Consider the following 20979-nt stretch of genomic DNA (forward strand, 5'->3'; position numbering starts at 1 on the left):
TTCCTTCCATTCCAGAACCTTTTTGTACTGTTTGTCCTCTAGGAAGCTCAAGAAGCCGAGGCTCTCCAGGAAGAGTTAAATCAGAAGATTGAGAGGCTAAAAGCTGAACTCGTTGTCTTCAAGGGTCTAATGAGTGATGTGAGTACTCTGGACAGGCTGAGTTGTGCCTGATTAAGCTGCCTTTTTTTAAAAAAAGTCATCTTCATAGCTTCATTAATGACAAAAGTTATGATTTCAGTGAGTGCTTTTTGCAGTTAGTATTATGGCTGCCTTGTATGATCTGATGCATCAGACCAAGCCCCGCGTCCTCTCCCTGCTACCCATCTGGTCTGTGTAGATGGCATTTAACTTGCTGCTTATCACACATCCCCGAGTGTCCCCCGATGCCTTCACATCAGCTAGCAGTGCTGGGTCCCTCCAGCTGAAACCTCTGAAAACAATGTCCTTTAAAGGGTTTAGTCCTTGATGTTAAGCACAGGGTTGGAAAAGCGCCATACAGGTGCTGTGAGTTCAAAAAAGCTGAAATGCTCCCTTCAAGTGCATATAACTAGAAGGGTTTCAGAAGCCTCGGTTCTGATCTACTTCGCTGGGCCACTTAGTTCTAAGCCTGCCTTTTATGCATATCAAGCCTGAATATAAACCATGTGCGTATTTGGAGCTCTAAATGCCATTTTAGGGAGGCATTTCCTGCTTTTCATACTGCTTTGGAAACTATAGTTGTCAAGAGGATTGTGTGGCCTGGCTGTCACAATAGGTAGAAAGTGTGGGAGGCCTCACGTATGTGGCACCTGTATAACTGACATTGGAGATTGAGTGCAAAGTTTGTAGATCACACGAAGAAAAGCCATTTCTGCTTTTCCACTCTTTCACTTGAAGGCAGTGTTCACCTTTTGTATCTTCTGGTTCAACAGTAGAGCTACCCCAATTGTCTTCCCGGGTCTCTCCTTTCCATCCCTGCTTCTGCCTTGTAGTTCAGTTTTGTTTTCAGTGGAGAACTTCAAACATTGCTCTGGGACATGCCGGAAGCATGTTGCCCCAACTGAATATACTGCAAAGAAAAAGTTAATGGGCACAAGGTTTCTGTGCTCTGCTTCTTATGGGGAAAATCCATTCTTTGGCGCAAGTGGCAATGTCGGTATGTTCTACAAAGCAGCTGTAAATGAAGTTGCGCCAGGGCAGCAAAACTATAAAAATGTTGGCAGGATTCCCATCCTGTTTAAACACATATTGTGCGACTTTCATGATGTAAACATACAGGGTATAACTCTTTATCTTTGTGATTTGTAGGTGGCATTGTTATGGACTGTTAAATCTTAATCGTTTTAAATAAATCCCCTTAGGGTGTACAGAGAGAAGCTTTGAAAAAAAAGTCTAGCTTAGGAAAAAATACTTAGAGAAATGTGTATCTGGTGTAGACAGTGCAAACTGGAGAACAGATGAAGTAAGTGGAAAGTAGTGCAAGGTTTTTGGATAAGAAACAGCTGCTTAAGCTTGCCTTTAGAGACAGTCCAGAAAGGCTTATTTCCAAAAATCATAATTAGCATTCACGTATATCATCGCCCTGTAAGAGAGAAACTGTTTTTACTATGAAGTTGCTGGATAAATTTTCTAAAATTGAGTACTATCTTTCTGTGTAAATCAGAGCCTGCATCCCATACAATGTCATGTGGTGGACTTCTGGAATAGGTTTTCCAAGTATGCTCCATAAAGTAATGGCATTGCCAATTTGAGGCTTTGGGTTGGGAGTTTGCTTAAGCTGTCACCCACCTTGAACATTTGCATTTGTTAGAAATTGATGTTCAGCTTGCAGTGACCTGACCACCCACACCAAATGCTGCTGTTCCTTGGATGTTTAATGTGGCTGGTGAACAGACAGTATTTAATATGGAGGCTGACGTGAGCTGCACTGATGGAGATACTGTAGGGCATCTCCTCCTCCTTCATATCTTCTGAACTGTATTATTGGAAGATAATCCACTGCTGTCCTTCCTGCAGCCTATGACAGACCTGGACACAAAGATCCAAGAAAAAGCCATGAAGGTGGACATGGACATCTGCCGACGAATCGATATCACAGCCAAGCTGTGCGATGTAGCACAGCAGCGCAACTCCGAAGACGTTTCCAAGATATTCCAGGTGATTAGGCTTCATCCTGCCCTGTGGAGAACAAGGCAGTGTTAGGAAGAGAGAGAGAGAGATGAAGCTGTGTGTTAAATTTGGAGTTTCTGTTCAGAATTTCCAGTATAAAACATGGGGCTGACTCTGTAGAGAACTTCTGAGTTCACATGCTCTATTCCCATGTTGGGAACAATCTTAACTGAAGCAGGAAGTTGCATTTTTGCATCTGCAAAGGTATCATCTAGTCCCACGTGTCTTGTCTTTTTCACTCAGTCACACACAGGAACATTAAGACCTCATTCTCTTTAGAAGTAGCTTTCAGATAAATTACATGAGCAAACTTAGGTGTCTGCCAGTCCTCTTCAGACAACGCAAAAGAGCATTTCAGGGTGCCACTTGGATTTTGTGTTCCCTGTCAAAAAAAAAAAAAGATCTTTTCTGATCCTGGGAAAACTGCTTCCACTGCCGAAGTTGGGAGAACAGTAAGCAGTTAGCTGTCCTGAAGGAGAATGTGGCAAGTGTGTAGGCAGCTGCTGAAATCCTCCATCTGCAGGTGTAGGTTTGGGTGCAGTCCAGGGAGGAGGAGAAGGCAGGGCCATTGCTCCACAAGACACCCAGTCACTCCCCAGAGTGTTCCTGCCCCTGATATTCCATGCCATCAGTTATTAAATCCCGAAGAGCACAGCATCTCACATAACTTTAAACCGACTAAACAAAAGTAATAAAACAGTCTCAAAGCCATACTCATTACTCAGCTCTGAGTTTACTTGCATATGCTTACGGATTATAATTGTGTTTGATAGTTGTGAACAAGGTTCCACTTTTGGGGGGTGGAGGATGGACTTGGATATTTGAAATGCACTTCTTGGTGTTTCCAAATTCCTTTCTCCAAATTTCATTCTTTTTTTCCTGTCAAAACTGGCGCCTGACTCACTCTGCTTGTTAGGTGGGCATGGCAGAGGAATTGGGGTTCGTCTTCCCAGCTGTCTTGCACAGCGTATTCCCCCTTGTCACTGATAGCTGAAGCCAGGAAGGGGACTGGAAAGGGGTGCTTGTTGCTCTTCAGCTGTCACCCTGAGCACCTCCAGCTGCTTGTGCGTCATCCTTTTAGCTGTCGCATGGCTGGCTATAGCCCAGTTGGCTGTGCCTGAGGCATGTCCTGCCTAAAGCGCTAGCAGCTTGCTTTTTGCCGTGTGCCGTCTCGATCTGCTTTCCTATGCTCCCTTTGTGTGTTCCACCACCTGTAACACTTGTGACTTATGAATCTTGGTGTCCGCTGTCACTTGCACACTCAAATCACGTGGGGCTGATGGCTGACAGTCTTCTCCCTCACCTGATCCCTGTCCTTTCTGATATCTGCCCCCTTCTTGGTGCAGCAGCTCAATTGAACCTTCCAGTCACTACCCTTCTCTCTGATTCAGGTGGCTTCCAAGAAGAAAGAGCGGAAACTGGCATCAGATGACGACCTCTCTGAGCAGGACCCTGATAATGCCCGGTTTTCAGACGATGAAGTCAGTTCTCTGAACATCACAGATGAAATGAAGAGGATGTTTAATCAGCTGTGAGTATTTTAGAAGTGGGGCAGGGGAGGAGCTAAAGTTCTACACTAAGGCAAGTTGTGTTCTTCATCAGTGAGGCAAGTGGGATGCTGTAGCTATTAATCTTGGCATTTAAATAAACTTCCATAGATCTGCTTGTTTTGCATAATTCTGCTTTTCTTGCTGTATCAGACCAAGTCCCCCTATAGTCCTGCATCCAGCTTCCCTCAGAGGCCAGCCAGATGCCTCCAGGAAGCCCACAAGCAAGGCTTAGCAGACAATAATCCTAGGCCTGTTTGCCCCCAGCAACTGGCAAATAGAGGCTCGCTGCTTCCTGAATCAACTTTCTTCAACTTTATTATCTAAATTGCAGGGCCGGAGGCCAACGCAAATAAAACAGTACAAATACAATAATTTATAATCAAAGGAAAAGTGTTTAAGAGCGTTTGTGAAAATTTTCCAGGTCGGAGGCAGCGCCTACGTGATATTTCGTAAGGCAATATGATTTGCCCAGAGTTTTCGGGCTGCTGTTATGAAAAGGGATACATTGTAAGTTACTTCCCGGATACGATCAGACATTAAGAAAATATTTTTTTCATCAGGTGAAATAAAGAGGGGAATGTCTAACCATTTCTTAAGGAATCTTAAGATCTAGGTTGAATATATATTGAGCAATAGAGCAAAACATGGGGAAGATCCTCCGCTGTGGGAGAACCACAGACACAGGTCCTTTGATCCTTAGGGACACCAGCTAATCGACCTTCCCTATTGGCATTTGGAAGGGGAAAAAAGCGTAGGGCTATAAAAGCCTGTCTGAGAGCAAAGGGTATAGATTGAACGAGATAAGTGGAGCATTGGGGAGCAAATTTAAATCGCCAGAACTAGGGAGATACCTTAGAGTTGGTGATAGATAGCCTGTCTAATTTCATGGAGTAGAGAAATATACGTTCACGTAAAGATTTCTTATTTAGGTTTGAATTAAACTCCGATGCTGAGAGATGGTATGTAGATAACAAATTATTTAGCTTAGAGCCCCATAGGACAAAGGCAAAAGGGTGATTAAGACATGATTGCAGTAATACCCTAGACTGGGACACATTAAAAGATCTTAGAAACTTCAGGAGAGTGAAGTGTATGTGTGCAATCAACGGAGGGGAGCCAGTCTCGGCTCGTATCATTGCTGCAGAGGTTCCCATCGGGAGAGATAATAAGCGCCTAAGAAAACTATTTTGTATAGTTTCTAGGGGTGGTACAATGTAATTATCCCAACCCCAGACAGAAACTCCATATAAAATTTGTGGGATCACCTTGGTGTTGAAGATTTTTAAAGCTGGATGGATCTGATTGCCACCCACAGATCGAAAAAATTTTAAAATTGCCCTGGCTGTCTTAACCGCGAGCAATTTAATATATTGTCGATGGTATTGCCAGGAAAGAGTATCCGAGAAGTAAATTCCCAGGTATTTAAATTATTGGGGTTGTTCTAGCTGATGTTCTGCTATATGCCAGCAATGGCCTTGAAATTTCTTCCCAAAGACTAAAACTTTAGTTTTAGCATAGTTTATATTCAGCTTTGCCTTTAAGCAATAAGTCTGTAAAGATCTCAGCAACCTTCTGAGTCCAATAGGGGCTAAGGAAAGAAGGACCATATCGTTGGCATAATGAAGTGTCGATACTTTCCCATGGCCGATAGAGGGGGAGAAAAATTGTGGTCCAGATAAAAAGGGGATAATATCATTTAAAAACAAGTTAAAGAGCAGAGGGGCTAATAGGCATCCTTGCTTGACACCTCTCTCCACCACTATCGGCTCAGAGAGGGCTCCGGAGTAAGGAGCTCTTACCAGAGCAAAAGTGTTAGCATATAAAATGTGAATTAGATATAGTAGGCGAGGGTCAATATTCAGATTATACAACTTAGACCACAGAGCGTTCCTATCAATGGAATCAAACACAGCGGCCAGATCAACAAACGCACTGTATAAATGTCGAGTAGGGCCGGCGATAGACTGTTTTGCCAGAAAATGGAGTGTTAGGCAGTGATCGATCGGGGATGAACCCTTACGAAAGCCAACTTGCTCTGGATGGATGATCTGTTGAGCCTGAACCCAATCTTCTAGTTTATTTAGGAGAATTTTGGCGTAGAGTTTGGAAACTACATTCAGCAGGCTAATTCTAATTCCTGAATCTAAAAATTCCAGATAGCTCTCCTACATGATGACCATGAGTATATCCAGTTTTCTAAAGCAGCGATGGGGGAACCTGGTGCCTTCCAGATATTGTTGGACTCCAGCTCCCATCAGCTTCAGCTAGCATGGGATGATGGGAGTTGCGGTTCAACTATATCTGGAGGACCACAAGTTCTCCAGCCCTGTTCCAAAGCCAGCTAAGGTAGAGCCATCATATCACAGGGATGGTGACAAGCAGTGCAGGGCACTGAATTCCACCCTCTGGAAATCTTATCTATTCGCTCCCCAGCACCTTTTGAGGCCACATCTGTAATTGCCTGCACAGTCCCAAGTACATGCTTTGCAATCACGGGCCAGGGACAACTTGCTGTTTAAAGAAAAATGAAAGGCTGAATGTCCTTATGCAGAGTTTCAAACATGCCTGGCTTTCTCCCCTGACTAATACAGCCACACACACATACAATTAAGCTCTGCTTCCGTCCTCCCCCATTCAGCGGAATGGAGGGTTCTAGCTTCTCTGCTGAAGCTACACAGTGACAGTCTTGCTATAGCCCTTTCCAGGGAGTGCTGCAATAAGATGAGCAAGGCTTGCTGGTAAGAAGTGGCCTGTTGCTTTCAACTGCAAGTGCATCTGTAATGCAGTGGAATCGCAGGCAAGCAACATTGCAATGCACAGCTTGCTGTCTCTGCAAGCCTTCCTTCTCTATCCAGTGGGAGTAACAAGGTATATTGCTACTGGAATTCATTGTGACTTCACCCAGTCCTCTTCCTGAAGGCTTTTTGAAAAAGAAAATTGATATTTACCGCTTAGAAATTGTGACCCGAAGTGAAAAACTCACTCCATAATCAAAATGCTGGGCTTTATGATTGTTTTTTACAGGGCCAATGCTTTTAATATTTTGCCTCTCTTAGCAAAGAAATCCTCCGGGCCATTATGCATATACATTCTCCTCCAGGAGAAACTACCGTTACCAGCTGTTGTTCATGCTGTGGTCTTTGCGTAGGACCCCCCACCCTTTGTGACACGTTAGTGGGATGTGGCATTTATTCCAGTTTATCTTACCAATGGCATTTGTCAACACAGCCTTTTGATGCACATCGTTGCTCTTAAAATGCTTGCTGTAATGCAGCAAGACATCTGGGTCTGCAAGTCCACTCAGGAATCCTGCAATTTCTTTTGAAAGTGACTTTTTTATGGACAATTGCTTAGGATGCTCTGCAAGTAACCTTTAGTGCTCAGACACCATGGATAGGGTTGACAGTTCTAGCTATACACTTTATAGGCCAGTTCATGGTATTGTTGGATGTGAAAATAAATCCCCTCTAAAATCCCTCCAGAGTGACAACTGTATTAGTGCTCTGTCTTTAGTAAGAAGGGTCAAAGGATTCAAATTATACAAATAGCCACGTTTGAAGAATAAGTGCAGCTGAGGGCAAGCAGCAGTTTTAAATTGGGAGGTCTTTCATGTTCACAAAGAATGCTCGGAGAGCAGACTCTGTAGAGGGCCCGTGCATTAAAAGTTAGCAGCAGCCTGGCTGGTTTTGGAAGCTGGCATGTGCTCCCACACCTCCTCCTCAAGTCTGCTGCCAAGTTTTGAATCCATTTGTCAAAAGATAAGTGTTGACCTCGACTTCCTGCTTTATATGTGCTCTGCTGAGAAGGAAATGAACTCAGGAGACAAAAATGTCTGCCATTGTGAAACTCAGTGGAGTAACCACAAGACTCCAGGAGCACATAAGAAGAGCCTGTTAGATCAGGCCAAAGGGGGCCCATCCAGTCCAGCATCCTCTTCTCCCAGTGGCCAGCCAGATGTCCCATTGGGACATCCACAAGCACAACCAGAATGCAAGACCTCTCTCGCCTCTTGCAGTTTCTAGCAACTGGTATTCGGAAACACACTGCCTCAGACATATCGGGGTTAGTAGCGGTTGAGAGTCTTCTCCGTGTATTTGTCTAATCCTCTTTTAAAGCCATCCAAGATGATGGCCAGGAGAATGGGCTCAAGCAGCCCTCTGATGCCTCTAAGCAAGATGTTGTGATACTTAGAAGTTTCTCTTTGCATTGTCTTCATCACATTGGCTTTTAGCTGACATTACAGGCATCAATTGATGCCTTATGATCTTCTGGTGTAAACTTCCAAGCTTCCCGGTGTTCCTTTTGGCTGGCATAAATTAGTCCAATGAAAGATGTCAGGCTTGATGCTTTGTCTTCTCTGGAACAGCCGTAATAATATTTACTCACTAGGAGTCATATTACCACAGGTGAGGAGAGCTGCTTTACTTCGTCTGTGTGGTATTTAACTGCATGCAGGTCGGCAGCTGGAAGGGCCACGGCAGAGCACCTGCTTGGCCTGTAGAAGTCCCCACATTCAGTCCTTCGCTCTTCCAGGCAGAGCTGGGATAGGCCCCTGCCTGATACCCTGACGAGCTGCTTCCCATCAGTTCAGACAATACTGAGCTAGAGGGACCAACAGCCTGATTCTCCGTCAGGCACTTTCCAAGTAGACATAGAGCTTTTGGGACTCTGATTTTGTACTATAGCTCTTGCCTGCATCTCTGTCTGTTGGAGAGATCAAAATGGAAGGACGGTTGCGACGAAAACACCAGCGCTCCCCACTTCCTAGGAATGTGTGTGGTAAGACTAGGGCTCCATGGAACTGAAGCAGCACACAGCAACGAGCGGAGATTAGTGAAACTGCCCACCTCTTTAGGCTGCTTTAAAATGTGGCTTTAATTTCATGCGTATGTCTATGGAATGCTGCAATGTTTTTTCTTTTCCTTTTTTTTTGTGGTGGAAAGGAATATTTTGATCCAGATGCCAGAACTTTTGTGTTTAACATGCAGCACCACCTGGAGGGGAACATCTGAACTGTTAGTTGAATGTTACGTTGGAATTTTGAGTCTGTCCATCCTGCAGCAGAATAAGACAGATGTGACGCCTGTTTTTGGCAAGGGGAGGGGTGTCTGTATCAGTATATGTGTGTATACGTGCGCTAGTATTAATGTAGTCCCTTAAGTTTGTTTTGAAGGATTACAAGGATATTTAATGCAAATTTCCCCCCTAACAGGCGCGAGACCTTTGATTTTGATGATGACTGTGACAGTTTGACATGGGAGGAAAATGAGGACACTCTGCTTCTCTGGGAAGACTTCACCAACTGTAACCCATCTATCGAGCTCCAGGGAGAGGTGAGTTGTATTTGGGCTCTTTACGGGGATGACTCACTCTCTGTTTGGAGGGCTCGATGGCTCCAGGTCATCAGAAATGAGAATGGAGTTTGTTGAGTCCCAGAAGGGTTTTAAAAAGGAGTGACTGCTTAATTATAATCAAAAACATAAAGGCTCCACGCAGTTTCACGATTTGGCACATCCTCTCTGTTGGGGGAAAAAATGGGCCCTTTTGGGAAATAAGTCCCAGGCTGTGGTCTGAAGGTACATGAGGCCAGCACTCTGCTGAAGCTAAGCAGGGTCAGGTCTGGCCAGTGCCTGGATGGGAGACTGCCTGGGAACCATATGGAAGCCACCTTGGGTTTCTATCAGGAAGAGTAAGGTGGGGAATAAATGTATTAAATAAATAATAAAATAAAATATTGGTTGATTTTGCTGCTGTATGATTTGGCAGGCAACTATGTTTTTGATTTGCATCTTAAGTTCTGTTGTTACTGAGGCTCTTTCAGATGCACAGGAAATAGCCAAGATAGAGTTTTATGTTTTGTGATGATATTGGCTACATGTTCTAATTTATTTTTAAAATGCTAGCAATATAAAATAGCTGCAGAGGAGACAAAAATAAAGTGTCTAAAGGAAAAAGCCTGAAGCTCCAAAGGATTTTTTTAAAGTCTCGTTTTAGCTGCTTTCTAAAAGATAGGCAGTGAAGTAGCTGGAGACGTTTCACAGCCTTAAGCACTGTAGCGAAAAAAGCATTAGACATAGTGGATGATTCTGGCTTAAGTCATACTACAGTAGAACCACTGAAATCAACGGACTCACTCTTGACTGTGTCCATTAATTTTGTTGGGTCTACTCTGAATGTGACTCGGTCAGAATCCTCCAGTGGTTTTTATTGGACTCCGGGGGTTGTATCTAGCCTTAGTCCTACTCATAGTAGACCCATTGAAACTCATGGAACTAATTTAGTCATGTCCATTAATTCAGTGGGTCTACTCTGAGTAGGACCAATGTTGGATACAACCCTTAGCTCTGAGCTGTTTTTGGAATCACATGACGTTCCTTTTTACAGGGAGACTGCTATCGCTTCATGATGATTTCCGTTGCATTCAAGCTTCCGTTGCATGTTCTTCTGTGGGCAGCGGCCATTCATAGATAGGGATAGAGAAAGAGAGAGGTGCCAGGCGTTCAGAGCCTTGCTGAATGAAAAGGTTGTTTTTTTTACAGTGTAGGCTAAAATTATCCCTTTTCTTCAACGATAATAACATGGGTTATGAGATCACAATGAAGTCAAAACCACTGGTTATGTACTTGAGCAATCTTTACTTTTATTATGTGGAAGTGTTAAATTATACCTGTGCTAACAACTTACAAGTGGCTGACAACTTTTCAAATGTAGCAGAAATTCTTAATCTGATAGTTACAAACCACTGAGTGTCTTCATTGGTCCAGTATTGGACAAACAGCATTGGATAACTTATACATTGGAACAATCTGAGAAGGGACTTCACTGGAAGCTGGCTGAATTTAAGTGTTGAAAATGTAGGTTTATTGAGTGTCTGATCATATTTTAACAAGATTTTTTTTAAAAAAAACATTAAGCCCCCATTACAGGCAGAGAGATTGAAACAGAACTGAACTGACCCAGGGCAGCACAGGAAGTGAATAACAAAGGAAACAATCCAGGCATAGTTAACTGCTTTAAAGTCTTACTGATTTTAAATGAATGGAACTTGGATTTAGCTGATGTATGGAAAGTGTTGAGCTAAAACGAGAAGATAGGAATATCGGAGGGGCATAGGGTTCTCCCTGGAAGAGCACCAAGTCAGTCACTCATAAATTCTCCTTCTGGGATGCCTGGGTCAAGATAATTCCTACCTCTTATTCTGCCAACGTTCACAGAGCTGTTTGGGCAGAGCAGCGGGATCCCATCTCTGTTGTGTTACCCAATAAAGTCTTCAGGGAAAAGCCTCCCTGTACCCATGTTTAATGGGTGTGCCCCTTTTGATGATGCATTTGCCTCTTGAGCATTTTTCGCTGACGTCAGGAGACCTCTGAACTTGGAAGCTATGTTTGTGTGGTTGCATTCTCAGCATGCCTGGGTTCCTCCCCTGCTCAGTAACAAGATAGGGGGAGGGAGGGTAGGTAGAGAGCTTTTTCTCCTTGACTAGAAAGCCACTGCAGCAGTAGCCTCTCCTGGGCATTTTTCTCTTGTGCCAATGGTCAGGAGTGCATATTAATTTGTCTCTTTGCATTTCGTGAACTGTGTGGCATGTACCAAAACCAGGAAAAGATTACGTCAAACTGCTACAGTTGCAGGATGTGGAACGTGTGTTAGCAATGCGTCTTCCAGTGAGCTGCAACTGCCAGGGTGATAAAGCAGTTTAGCAATGGGCTTGAATTAGTGACAGATTATTTGTGTGTAGCCTTGTGCATGTATGTTAGAAGTACAGCTATCAGTGGAGTATTACAGACTTCAGGCCAACCATGCTGGCGCTCGAAAGGTTTAAGAGGCTTAAATCCCTTCTAACTGAAAATTACACAACAAAAGGGTAGATTTGCCTTGTAGATGGAGATTGGGAATAAAGGCTAATTGACTTGAGGCACTGAGCTCCGAGCACTGCAGCTCACTCTCTCCAGGCATCTGGCTCCCTAGACGGAGCCAGAACTGAACAGCTATTCTTCTATGCCTGAGGTTCCTCGCTTAATTCTGTCTTCGTGGACACTGGCTTAGGACAGATGATCTTAAATGTTACCATATTAGACTAAATGTATGAAGGGAGGAGGAGAGTGTGAAACTAGACTGTTGCCTTTTGGAAGAAGATTTTCCCTTGCTCATTTCTTCCTGATCTTTTATAGCAAGAGGAGAACCTGGGCAATCTGATCCACGAAACAGAATCTTTCTTCAAAACGAGAGACAAAGAATACCAGGAAACCATAGGACAGATTGAGGTAAGTAAGGAGGGATTGCCTGTGTGGCCTGATTGCATTTAATAAAGGGCAACAGTTGACTCTGCCATGAGAGATGACCTACCCAGATGCTAATTGGCACAGCAAAGGAGTAAAATCTGAGGAGTAGCCAAGGGCTGGGCATGGAACAAAAAGGCCAGGTTTCCTTATTGCTGAGGAGCAACATCAGAGAAGACTGTCTTCTTATTCTTTGTTTGCTAGTGAGGTTGGATTGTACATGTGAGAAATAAGCTGAGCAAACTTTTCTAGGTTGGGCAGAATGATAGAAGGCAGTGGGTTGAAAAGGGGGGGATATGGAACCCTGGGCAAAACATGGAAGTGCTGAGTGCAACTTAAAGGCTTGTGTATGTTCCAAGCAAAGGGGTATTTCCTTGCCACGAATTTCCTGGAATTTACATACATTTTAAGCTCAGAACTTTGTCTGACAAAATGAGAAGGTAGCTAAAGGTTGTATCCACTGCTGGTCCTTTAATTAGATCCTTTAATGCTGATGTGTCTTCTCAGAGTAAAGCTTCAGCTTTGTTAAAGGGGAGGGAGGATGGAAATGTTTGCTTCTAGTAGTAGCCCAACTTCAGCTTGGCTTGTTTAGGCTATGCTGGGTTAGCCAGTTGGTAATAATATCTAGGCACTCCATCCCAGTGTGCAGGAAGGATGTGGGAGGACACCACAATGTGGTTCTCATGCACTGTTTGACTGCCGCCTTTCTCTGCTTGTGCACAGCTGGAGCTGGCCACGGCGAAGAGTGACATGAATCGCCATCTCCACGAATACATGGAAATGTGCAGCATGAAGCGAGGCCTAGATGTGCAGATGGAGACCTGCCGGCGACTCATCAAAGGTTCTGCAGAAAGGTAATGGAAAGGCACACCCTGCTTCTCCAGGAATTTTATTTGCCGAAGTGGGATAGCAAAGGAGAGCATTCCTTCAAAAGTCTTGGGAGGGACGGAAGAAGCTTAGATTAGCTGTTCTAAAGTGTTCAGTTCCACTGAAAGTACGAAACACAGCAGGCCCCAAGATGGCATTCAGCATGTTGTTGCCGCCGTGCAACATGGGAAGCAGCTTTGTTAAGATGATGGGCCTAACCTCTCTTTCCTTTTCTCAGCAGAAATTCCCCGTCTCCCAGTTCATTAGGCAGCAGTGACTCAGGAAACACGGATGAGATTCAAGATGAGTTTGACAGAGAAGCAGACGTCGAGCCAATGGTCAGCTGATAAATAACCAGAACATTCTGGTGGAAGGAGAGCAGAAAAAAAGGGGGGGGGGAAATCTAGGAAAAAAGAGTTAAGAAATACAGAGAGATCAAAGACTCCAAAGCCCCTGACCTAGGGTTCAACCTGAGGTTAGGGTTACACTTCCCCACCCCATCCAAGGATTTGGTGCTGTCAAAAATTTCTACTCTTCTACAAATGGGAAATGTGGACTTCTATAAGGGAAAAAAATGGTGTGTTAATTGTGCCTTTGCCCCAAGCTGAGCCACTTTGAGCTCCACCGGAATATCGTAGTGCTTTTTATATAAAAATAATAATTATAAATAAGCTTCTGGTAGCAGAGGAATGCATTGCTGTGAAAGTTTTTGTACTGGACTGAACTGCTGGGCGAATTTGACCGAGCAGGCCCGTGGTCCTTGAGTAGCAAATACCACACCATTAAGAAGTGTTGAGGGCAGGTGCCTGTCTGAGCAGGACTGAAACCTGCCCTCTCCCCCCAGAACCCTTTAGTGGCACCCGCTGCTGGCTCCATGCAGTTAGAAGGGATCTTTTGTTGTGACTTCTTGGAAGAATCCTTTCAGGGACCTGCACAAAGTCTTTCTCTGCCAGGGCCCAGAACTCTTACGAAGCTTGGCGGCAAGACAAGATGGCAAAAGTCCAACGGGGTGGGAATAGCACTGTTTTAATTACTATGCAAAAAAAAGCAGAGTGTTCGCCTTATTTCTGTGGAAAGTGGCCCTGCTGGGCTTCCGTATCACCTGTTGGGAAGAAAGCTGAGCATCACTTGGCACATTTCATCTGTTTGTGGGGCTTGCTCTGGCCAACGAAGCCTCCCATTGCCAGTTCCATTCCCGGTGTTCCTTCAGTTCCAATGGTCTCCCTTCTGCCTTTATTTACCCTTTTATAGGTTATTTATACTTCAGCCATCAAATTATATTCTCTCTCTCAAAAAATGTGCTGTCAAGGAAGGACTGCATTTTTGTGCTGCTTTCCCAAGTACAGAGTGTGAGATCTGGCATGATAAATTTGGACACCGTCCTTGGCATCAGTATTAATTAAATTGTAGCGTGGGCAAGCCTGAGGGGTGGGGGGCATGATCTTTCCCAGAACAGCTGGAGAGACTTCTGTGGCCCTTGGCAAGGACCCACGGCTCCAGGTGGCTTGAAGCCTGTCAGGTGCTACACCCGTTTTTCAGATACACTGAAAATAAGTATTATATGGTGAGGTTTTTTCTTTTTTAAAAAAATCAAAAGTATTGTGTTCTCGAAAGTGAAGCACTAGTGCTTTGCTTCTCTTTTAAAAAAGCAGACAAGGCTCGCCCCTACTTTGCACCTTGGTGGTTTAACCACGAGTATCAGAGGTTTATTTGCCAAAGAGTCACCTGGGATGGTGTCATGGGACAGTCTTGGTCCAGATCCCTTGCTGTTAAGTTAACCAGAACAAAATAATGGCTCTCTACAGACAAGGTTGTCTTTTGTACTTGCTGGCTTTGGAGGCCCAGTCGACCTACTGGTGAAGCTGCTCTGTGGAGTGCTGGAGGAGTCAAACATTTCTCTCCCTTGCGAAACGCTGCTTAACGACTTGAAAGTGGTTAAAATGGTAGTTGGAGAAGAACCCTCTCCCCTCACGTCTGCAGATCAACCCTTCAAGCGGTTGTTCTGGGCCTCACTCCAGTGATCCTCCTCTATCAGCCTGAGAAACCCCGGACTGCTGCTTTGAGTTGCTTGTGGGGATGGCTGGTGCCTAGGCTGAGGAGCGCATCTAGGGTTTCTGCACTTGCCTGGAGGGGAGGTGTTGCCCTTCAGAAGGGGAGCTTTAGTATCCCTGTCCATGGAAAAAAAGATGCAATATAAAAACAGACACTTTGTATTTGTCTTTATTTGCTGCTTGAAACTCAAGTTTGCTGCTTCTGGTTAGGAGCTTTATATTTCATAGCTTAGCAACCCTTTAAAAACTCATCTATGTGGATTTTTGTCAAGCACTTCATTGCTTTCTCTCCCCCTTTGGAAAAGGAATCTCATTCCAAAGTGTGTGTTCTTTGCACCCTTTTTCTAGCCAAAGTTGCATGCTTTTCTGACTGAAAATTTAGTGGCGTGGTGAAGATCAGCTGCCCTATCCTTTTTATTAAGGGTTTGGACTCTGCACTTTCATAAAAAGCATCTTGGGGCCCCTAAGTCAGTGTTGAATTTTGGCTGTTTTAATCCACAGGTTTCTCAAAATGCTGGGAGACCGCTGCCAGCTCAGACCGGCAGCTCCTGAGTGCAGGTGTATATCTGTGAAACTTCAGTTACTCACCTGCCTTGGGATTGTGGAATTTTGTTAAATTGAACAGTTTTATGTCTGTCCTACTTCGGGTGGTTTTTTCTTGGTGGTGGTATTTTTAAACTTCAAAAGCATGGTTCAATGTGTTTGCTTTTCATGTTTGGCATGTTAAAGGTAGAGGGGGGGTTAGGCATGAGCAGGGTGATGGTTCTTGTACGGTGGTATAAGTGGGTAGTGGGAGTTGTATCACCAGTCGATTTACAAAGGGCACCAACAGAATGGTTCATCTTGTAGTGGCTAAGTGAGTAACTTAAGTAGGTGTTGAATTTATTGTATACGTTAGAGGTAGGTGGGGATTATCTGCATAAGAATAATGAAAGAATGGTATGGTACTAGTGGTTAAGATGGTGGTCAGTGTCTTTTTATATCATATGCAAAATGTATTTCAATTTTTGTCTTCGCCTTTTGAACACGAGGTTTTATTATGTCTAAGGGAGCCTAGGATGAGACGGAGAATAGGTCAGTCCCTTAAGAGCTGCTGGTAGCATCCAGAGTAGCTTATTTTGTACAGCATTTTATTCAGGCAGCACTGCTCACTTAGTTGATGCCGGTTCCATGGGATTTGCATTTATATGTCTGTAGCAACCAGATTTAAAGCTTGTCAGGGGAAAAAATTGTGAAAATGCTGGACATAAATTTTGATGACCTCTTTTTTTTCTTCTGTAAAGCTGTAAATACTTTATTTTCTCTTCATGAGGCAGTGTCATATTGACACTTTTAAAAAAGAATTAAAATTGGGCCAGTGAGGGTGGATCTTGTTTTCTCACGGGTTTTTAAAGCTAATTATTTTTCTCTGCTTGTTAGCAACATGAAGACGATCAGTCAAGTTCTTAAATAAACTGGGCTTGTAAAAAAATAGGTGAATTCAGTGAATAAGCCTTGTGCCCATTTTGTGGATGCATGTTGTTGTTGTTTTTTTAAAAAAATGTCCCCAGAACCATAATCTAGAACTATTCCCAGTGTTTTATGACTTCATCTTGGCTCAGACAGTGAACAAGGAAACAAAGCTGTTTTGGAAATGGATGCCAAGGTCAAAAAAACAACTCTAATGAAATTCCCATGGCTTAAACATGCATACTTCTAAGGGAATGCTGTCTTTTTAAAGGTGTTAAGTTCAGACATCTTAACTGTTTGGCAGCATTTGGGGGAAGCTGTGTAACAAATTGCAGTAGCTGAAAAATGTGATCACCGACCTTATTTTTATTTTTAAAAGAAAAGTGAGACCCCCTGGCCAAGGCTTTTATCTCCCACTAGAGGGCAAACATAACAGCACATTTCCTGTTTCCTCAGTCTCTTCAAATGCATTAATTCCAGAAGCAAATGCTTCTAGATTTCCCCATGCGTCTCAGCTGGGAGCGAAAACTGATAAAAATCTGGAGTTCAGTTTGGAATTACTTGTTGTTGTTGTTTAAAAAAATGGGTCAAATGCAGTTTTCTGCAGAACAGAGAGAATGGGAGAAATACTAAAATCAAAGTATTCCTGTGCTTCAGTTTTGGTTAGCTCGCATCCTACATACTTCAGGGTGGAAGGATAAACAGAAGAATGCTTTTGTTTGTTTGTCTTGAAGCAGTTTAGCAAATGGGAATCTGAATGACAGGAACCTGTGAGGAGTGCCGCCTTCTTCTTTCACCACTTCATTTTTGAGTGGCGTGGGCTGGTGATGCCTGACTGCCGCAAAGAGTGTTAAAATCCATGCAATTTTAAAAGAATCAACGGTTTTTAGAAAGGTTTTGTTGACTTCCTGCTTTGTCATCCATTGCAGCTGTGCTTGGCTTGGACAAAACAGGACAGTTCTGTGCTCAAATGGTCACAGTAGCAAAAGCATGTCAGCAGTTGATTCACCCAGCCAGTACTGTGGATGGAAGATTAGTCATAAAGTGATGTCTTCCATCCTTGGTTCTAACAAGGTCTGCAGCAACAGACGTATAGCTTCCGGAAAGTGCTTGCACCTGCAACAGTGATTGCGTGGATTGCCCCCTTAATTTTAGTGCATAGATGTCAAAAACCAGTCCAGGGCCCTGCGCACGCTCCATGTTCACAGAGGAAGCTCTCTTCCTTGTACATTCATTCACTACTTCTGTGAGCAAAAATGTGTGCAGACGCATAACACTGTCTTCAGGAATTAATGAGAAAGCCATTCTAGGATTGGATCAGTCGTGTGTGTGTCAGCGTGTGTGTGTGTCAGCGTGTGTGTGTGTCAGCGTGTGTGTGTGTGTGTCAGCGTGTGTGTGTGTGTGTCAGCGTGTGTGTGTGTGTCAGCGTGTGTGTGTGTGTGTCAGCGTGTGTGTGTGTGTGTGTCAGCGTGTGTGTGTGTGTCAGCGTGTGTGTGTGTGTGTCAGCGTGTGTGTGTGTGTGTCAGCGTGTGTGTGTGTGTGTCAGCGTGTGTGTGTGTGTGTCAGCGTGTGTGTGTGTGTGTCAGCGTGTGTGTGTGTGTGTCAGCGTGTGTGTGTGTGTGTCAGCGTGTGTGTGTGTGTGTCAGCGTGTGTGTGTGTCAGCGTGTGTGTGTGTCAGCGTGTGTGTGTGTGTGTCAGCGTGTGTGTGTGTCAGCGTGTGTGTGTGTCAGCGTGTGTGTGTGTGTGTGTCAGCGTGTGTGTGTGTGTGTGTGTCAGCGTGTGTGTGTGTGTGTGTGTGTGTCAGCGCCAGAGTTTCCACAGCAGATCACTGGCATGATTGTTGTGTCTTCCTTGTACTATTAAAGGGTGCAGTTTTCAAAACATCATCACGCCCTTGCAGAATTCTGAGCCCGGCTCTTTCCCTGCCTTTAGAAATCCTGCTTCCCCAGACAGTCGATAACAAGAGTGCAAGTTTTCTCTCCAGACCCTGCTTTCCCGATCATTTTCAAAGGTGAACGTGAAAGCTCCTGTCTGCCAAGCTCTGCACTCCATCCCTAGGTTGCTTCAGCTCTTTTGTGGGAGAGGCAGTAAAGGAAGGGCCTTGGTCTGTGTTGGCAGGAGGGCAAAGGAAAAACCAATTTCTAAGCAGCCTGCTTTAAAAATGGTGATCCTCTGCACGCGTGTCTGGTTTGGCAGTCTTGGCTATCCTCATTTGTATAGCCTGTCTGTTCTGAAGCAGTGGATATGGAGAAGTTTGAGTTGATGAAGCAAGATGATCCTACTGTTTTCAAACAGGTCTTTCACATCTCATATCCTTCATAGCACCAACCCTTGGACAGGTTTGTAGGTAGCCTGTCATATATAGAACTTGTTGCAGAGGAAAAGCTGTATCAAAGTTGAGTCCTTTTTCCTTTTAGGACCCCCAAATAACTGATGGGGGGTGTTGCTTGAAGGCAGGCAGTCTACCTAAAAAACTTCTGTGAGCTAGTAACTTGTGAATGTGTTTTGCAAAGCTGCTCTTAGAAATCCTTATGCTGTGTACTTTTAGGCAAAGGTAGGTTCTACAATGGAGGCCCTGTTGAAGATGGCATCGCAGGAATTGCATGGTGCAAAATAGCTGCACTGCAGAACTTTGTGTAAAAAGGTTTTTTTTGTTTTGGTTGTAATGGATGGTTGGTGTTAATTCTAGCAAAAAGAATGCAAGGCCCCTCTGTCCCAGGGCAAATTGTGGATTTGCATTGTTGCCTGTGTTACAGATAAATTTGTGATTAAAACTTTTGGGCATAGATTGTTTTTTGCAAATAGTATGACTTCATTAGAACGAATGTGTAGTCCTCCAAATGCTGATGTCTGTTGGTTTTTCTAAAGGATTTGGAGGCCAAAAAGGGTGGTGAGTGGGATCATCCTTTCCCCCCACAAGCCCTGTTATGACTGAAATCGCTTCAGAATTTCTTCTCTGACCACAAAAAAACTGATTTCTTAACAGTGGGATGGGAAAGAAACTTGTTTACTGTATTGTTGTACATATTGTGCTTTATATTATGTATATTAGCATATTTTAAGGGGGGTATATCCAGATATAATGTATTTGTGCTGTCATCAGAAGAAAGGTCCCAGGATGAACCATTTCTTAAGCTCAATCCAGAAGCGCCCCCCTTTGCCTCTCCTTCAGATCAAAGTGGAGATTTCCCTGCTCCTCACTTGCAGCACAGCCTCACTAGCTTAGTAATGGACCACAGACATTTAAGGGTCGCTGTCTGGTTTTTATTGATGGTTCAAGAACTTTCACTTTGGATAGGGCACCCAGAAATTATGCACAGCTTTGAGCATCTGGATACTTCCGATGCGTCAAATCTATGAGTGCCAAAAATGCTCCTCTTGACTCGCACATCCAATCTGATGCCCCAAAGCCCTGTCCCCCTTGTTTCCTTTCCTTTTTGAAAAGGGAATGCACCCACAATCCTGTCCATTTCCCCTTCGCTGCCCTGTGCTGTCGGTACTACTTCTAGGAGAGGAGCTTTGGTTCATCCTTCCACTCTCAAATTCTTGCAGGCAAATGTTTTATTTTTGGTTATTCTTTTTGTCCTTTTCTTTCCTATTTCACATACCAAACGGGCTTCTCTGTGAATCAGGGATGTACCTGAAGCTTGTTGGTGGGGAAAACGGGTTATGGTAATTCTTTTGTTTAAAAGGAAGAAACCCCTTACAATAAATGCCAAACTTCCTGGTTATTGAATGTTTTGTGTGTCTTTCTGTCTCTGTCTGCGTACACACTAGCATTCATTCCCTATGAGGGTTAATTTCATGCTGAGACTTTTTAAAAACAAATTTTATTTGCTTTTACGAAACATACAAACAGAAAAATAAAATACGTAGTACACATATTAACAAATGGAGAAGAGCATTGGGTTATCATTGTATTACATCATGACTGTGCTTACTATCGTTTAGGACTTGTATTCTTTCTTTTTACATAGTTATCATTCCACAGGAATCCATGCTATGGTGGTGCATGTCCAGACTTCATAGCACCTTGTTGGTCTTCATAGTTTAGCAGCAGAACACCTATTTCGCGTGTAGAAAAGTGCATGCTCAGTCCCTGGTATCTCTAGCTGGGGATATGGAAAGATTTCTGCCTGAGGCTCTGGGCAGGAGTTAACTAACGTGGTGCCCCCTCTGCCTGAATCTTTGGAGAGCCAAGTTGGACTGTACACTACTGGGATTAATGGACCGCAGGGTGGACTTGAGGCAGCTTCCTTTGTTCAAACCCGCAAAATCACCAGTGTAAACTGCAGCTGTTGAGCTTCTTTTATCTGATACAGCAGTGATACGAACGTAAGAAGAGCAGCCTGCTAGGTCAGGCCAGTGGCCTAACGAGTCCAGCATCCTGTTCTCTCAGTGGCCAACCAGATGTCCCTAATGGGAAGCTGGCAAGCAGAATCTAAATGCAATAGCAGCTCTCCACTTGTGTTTCCCAACAACTGGTATGAAAAGGTATACTGCCTTCGACAGTCGAGGTAGAATATAGTTATTGGGGTTAACAGCCTCGGAGCCTGTGGCCCTGTTGGATTCCCAGCTCTAATCAGCTCCAGCCAGCATAGCCAATGGTCAGGGACGATGGGTGTTGTAATCCCA

The 20979-nt window shown here is 44.0% G+C and overlaps 1 protein-coding gene across 2 annotated transcripts in view; it reads left to right on the forward strand.

The window, feature by feature from the left end:
- IFFO2 (intermediate filament family orphan 2) overlaps nucleotides 1–20075 on the forward strand; it is a 46789-nt gene extending 26714 nt beyond the window's left edge. The window contains exons 3-9 of one of the 2 annotated variants that reach the window (XM_061600738.1): nucleotides 43–138; nucleotides 1996–2136; nucleotides 3540–3679; nucleotides 8911–9031; nucleotides 11870–11962; nucleotides 12701–12831; nucleotides 13083–20075. In XM_061600738.1, coding sequence (XP_061456722.1) covers nucleotides 43–138; nucleotides 1996–2136; nucleotides 3540–3679; nucleotides 8911–9031; nucleotides 11870–11962; nucleotides 12701–12831; nucleotides 13083–13191 — 831 coding nt within the window. In that variant the 3' untranslated portion in view covers nucleotides 13192–20075. The remainder of the gene's footprint in view (nucleotides 1–42; nucleotides 139–1995; nucleotides 2137–3539; nucleotides 3680–8910; nucleotides 9032–11869; nucleotides 11963–12700; nucleotides 12832–13082) is intronic. The other variant, XM_061600740.1, reaches the window with a different exon arrangement.
- The last annotated feature ends 904 nt before the right edge of the window (nucleotides 20076–20979 follow it).

This window comes from Rhineura floridana, chromosome 18 (assembly GCF_030035675.1).
Source record: "Rhineura floridana isolate rRhiFlo1 chromosome 18, rRhiFlo1.hap2, whole genome shotgun sequence".
Taxonomy (NCBI): Eukaryota; Metazoa; Chordata; class Lepidosauria; order Squamata; family Rhineuridae; genus Rhineura; species Rhineura floridana.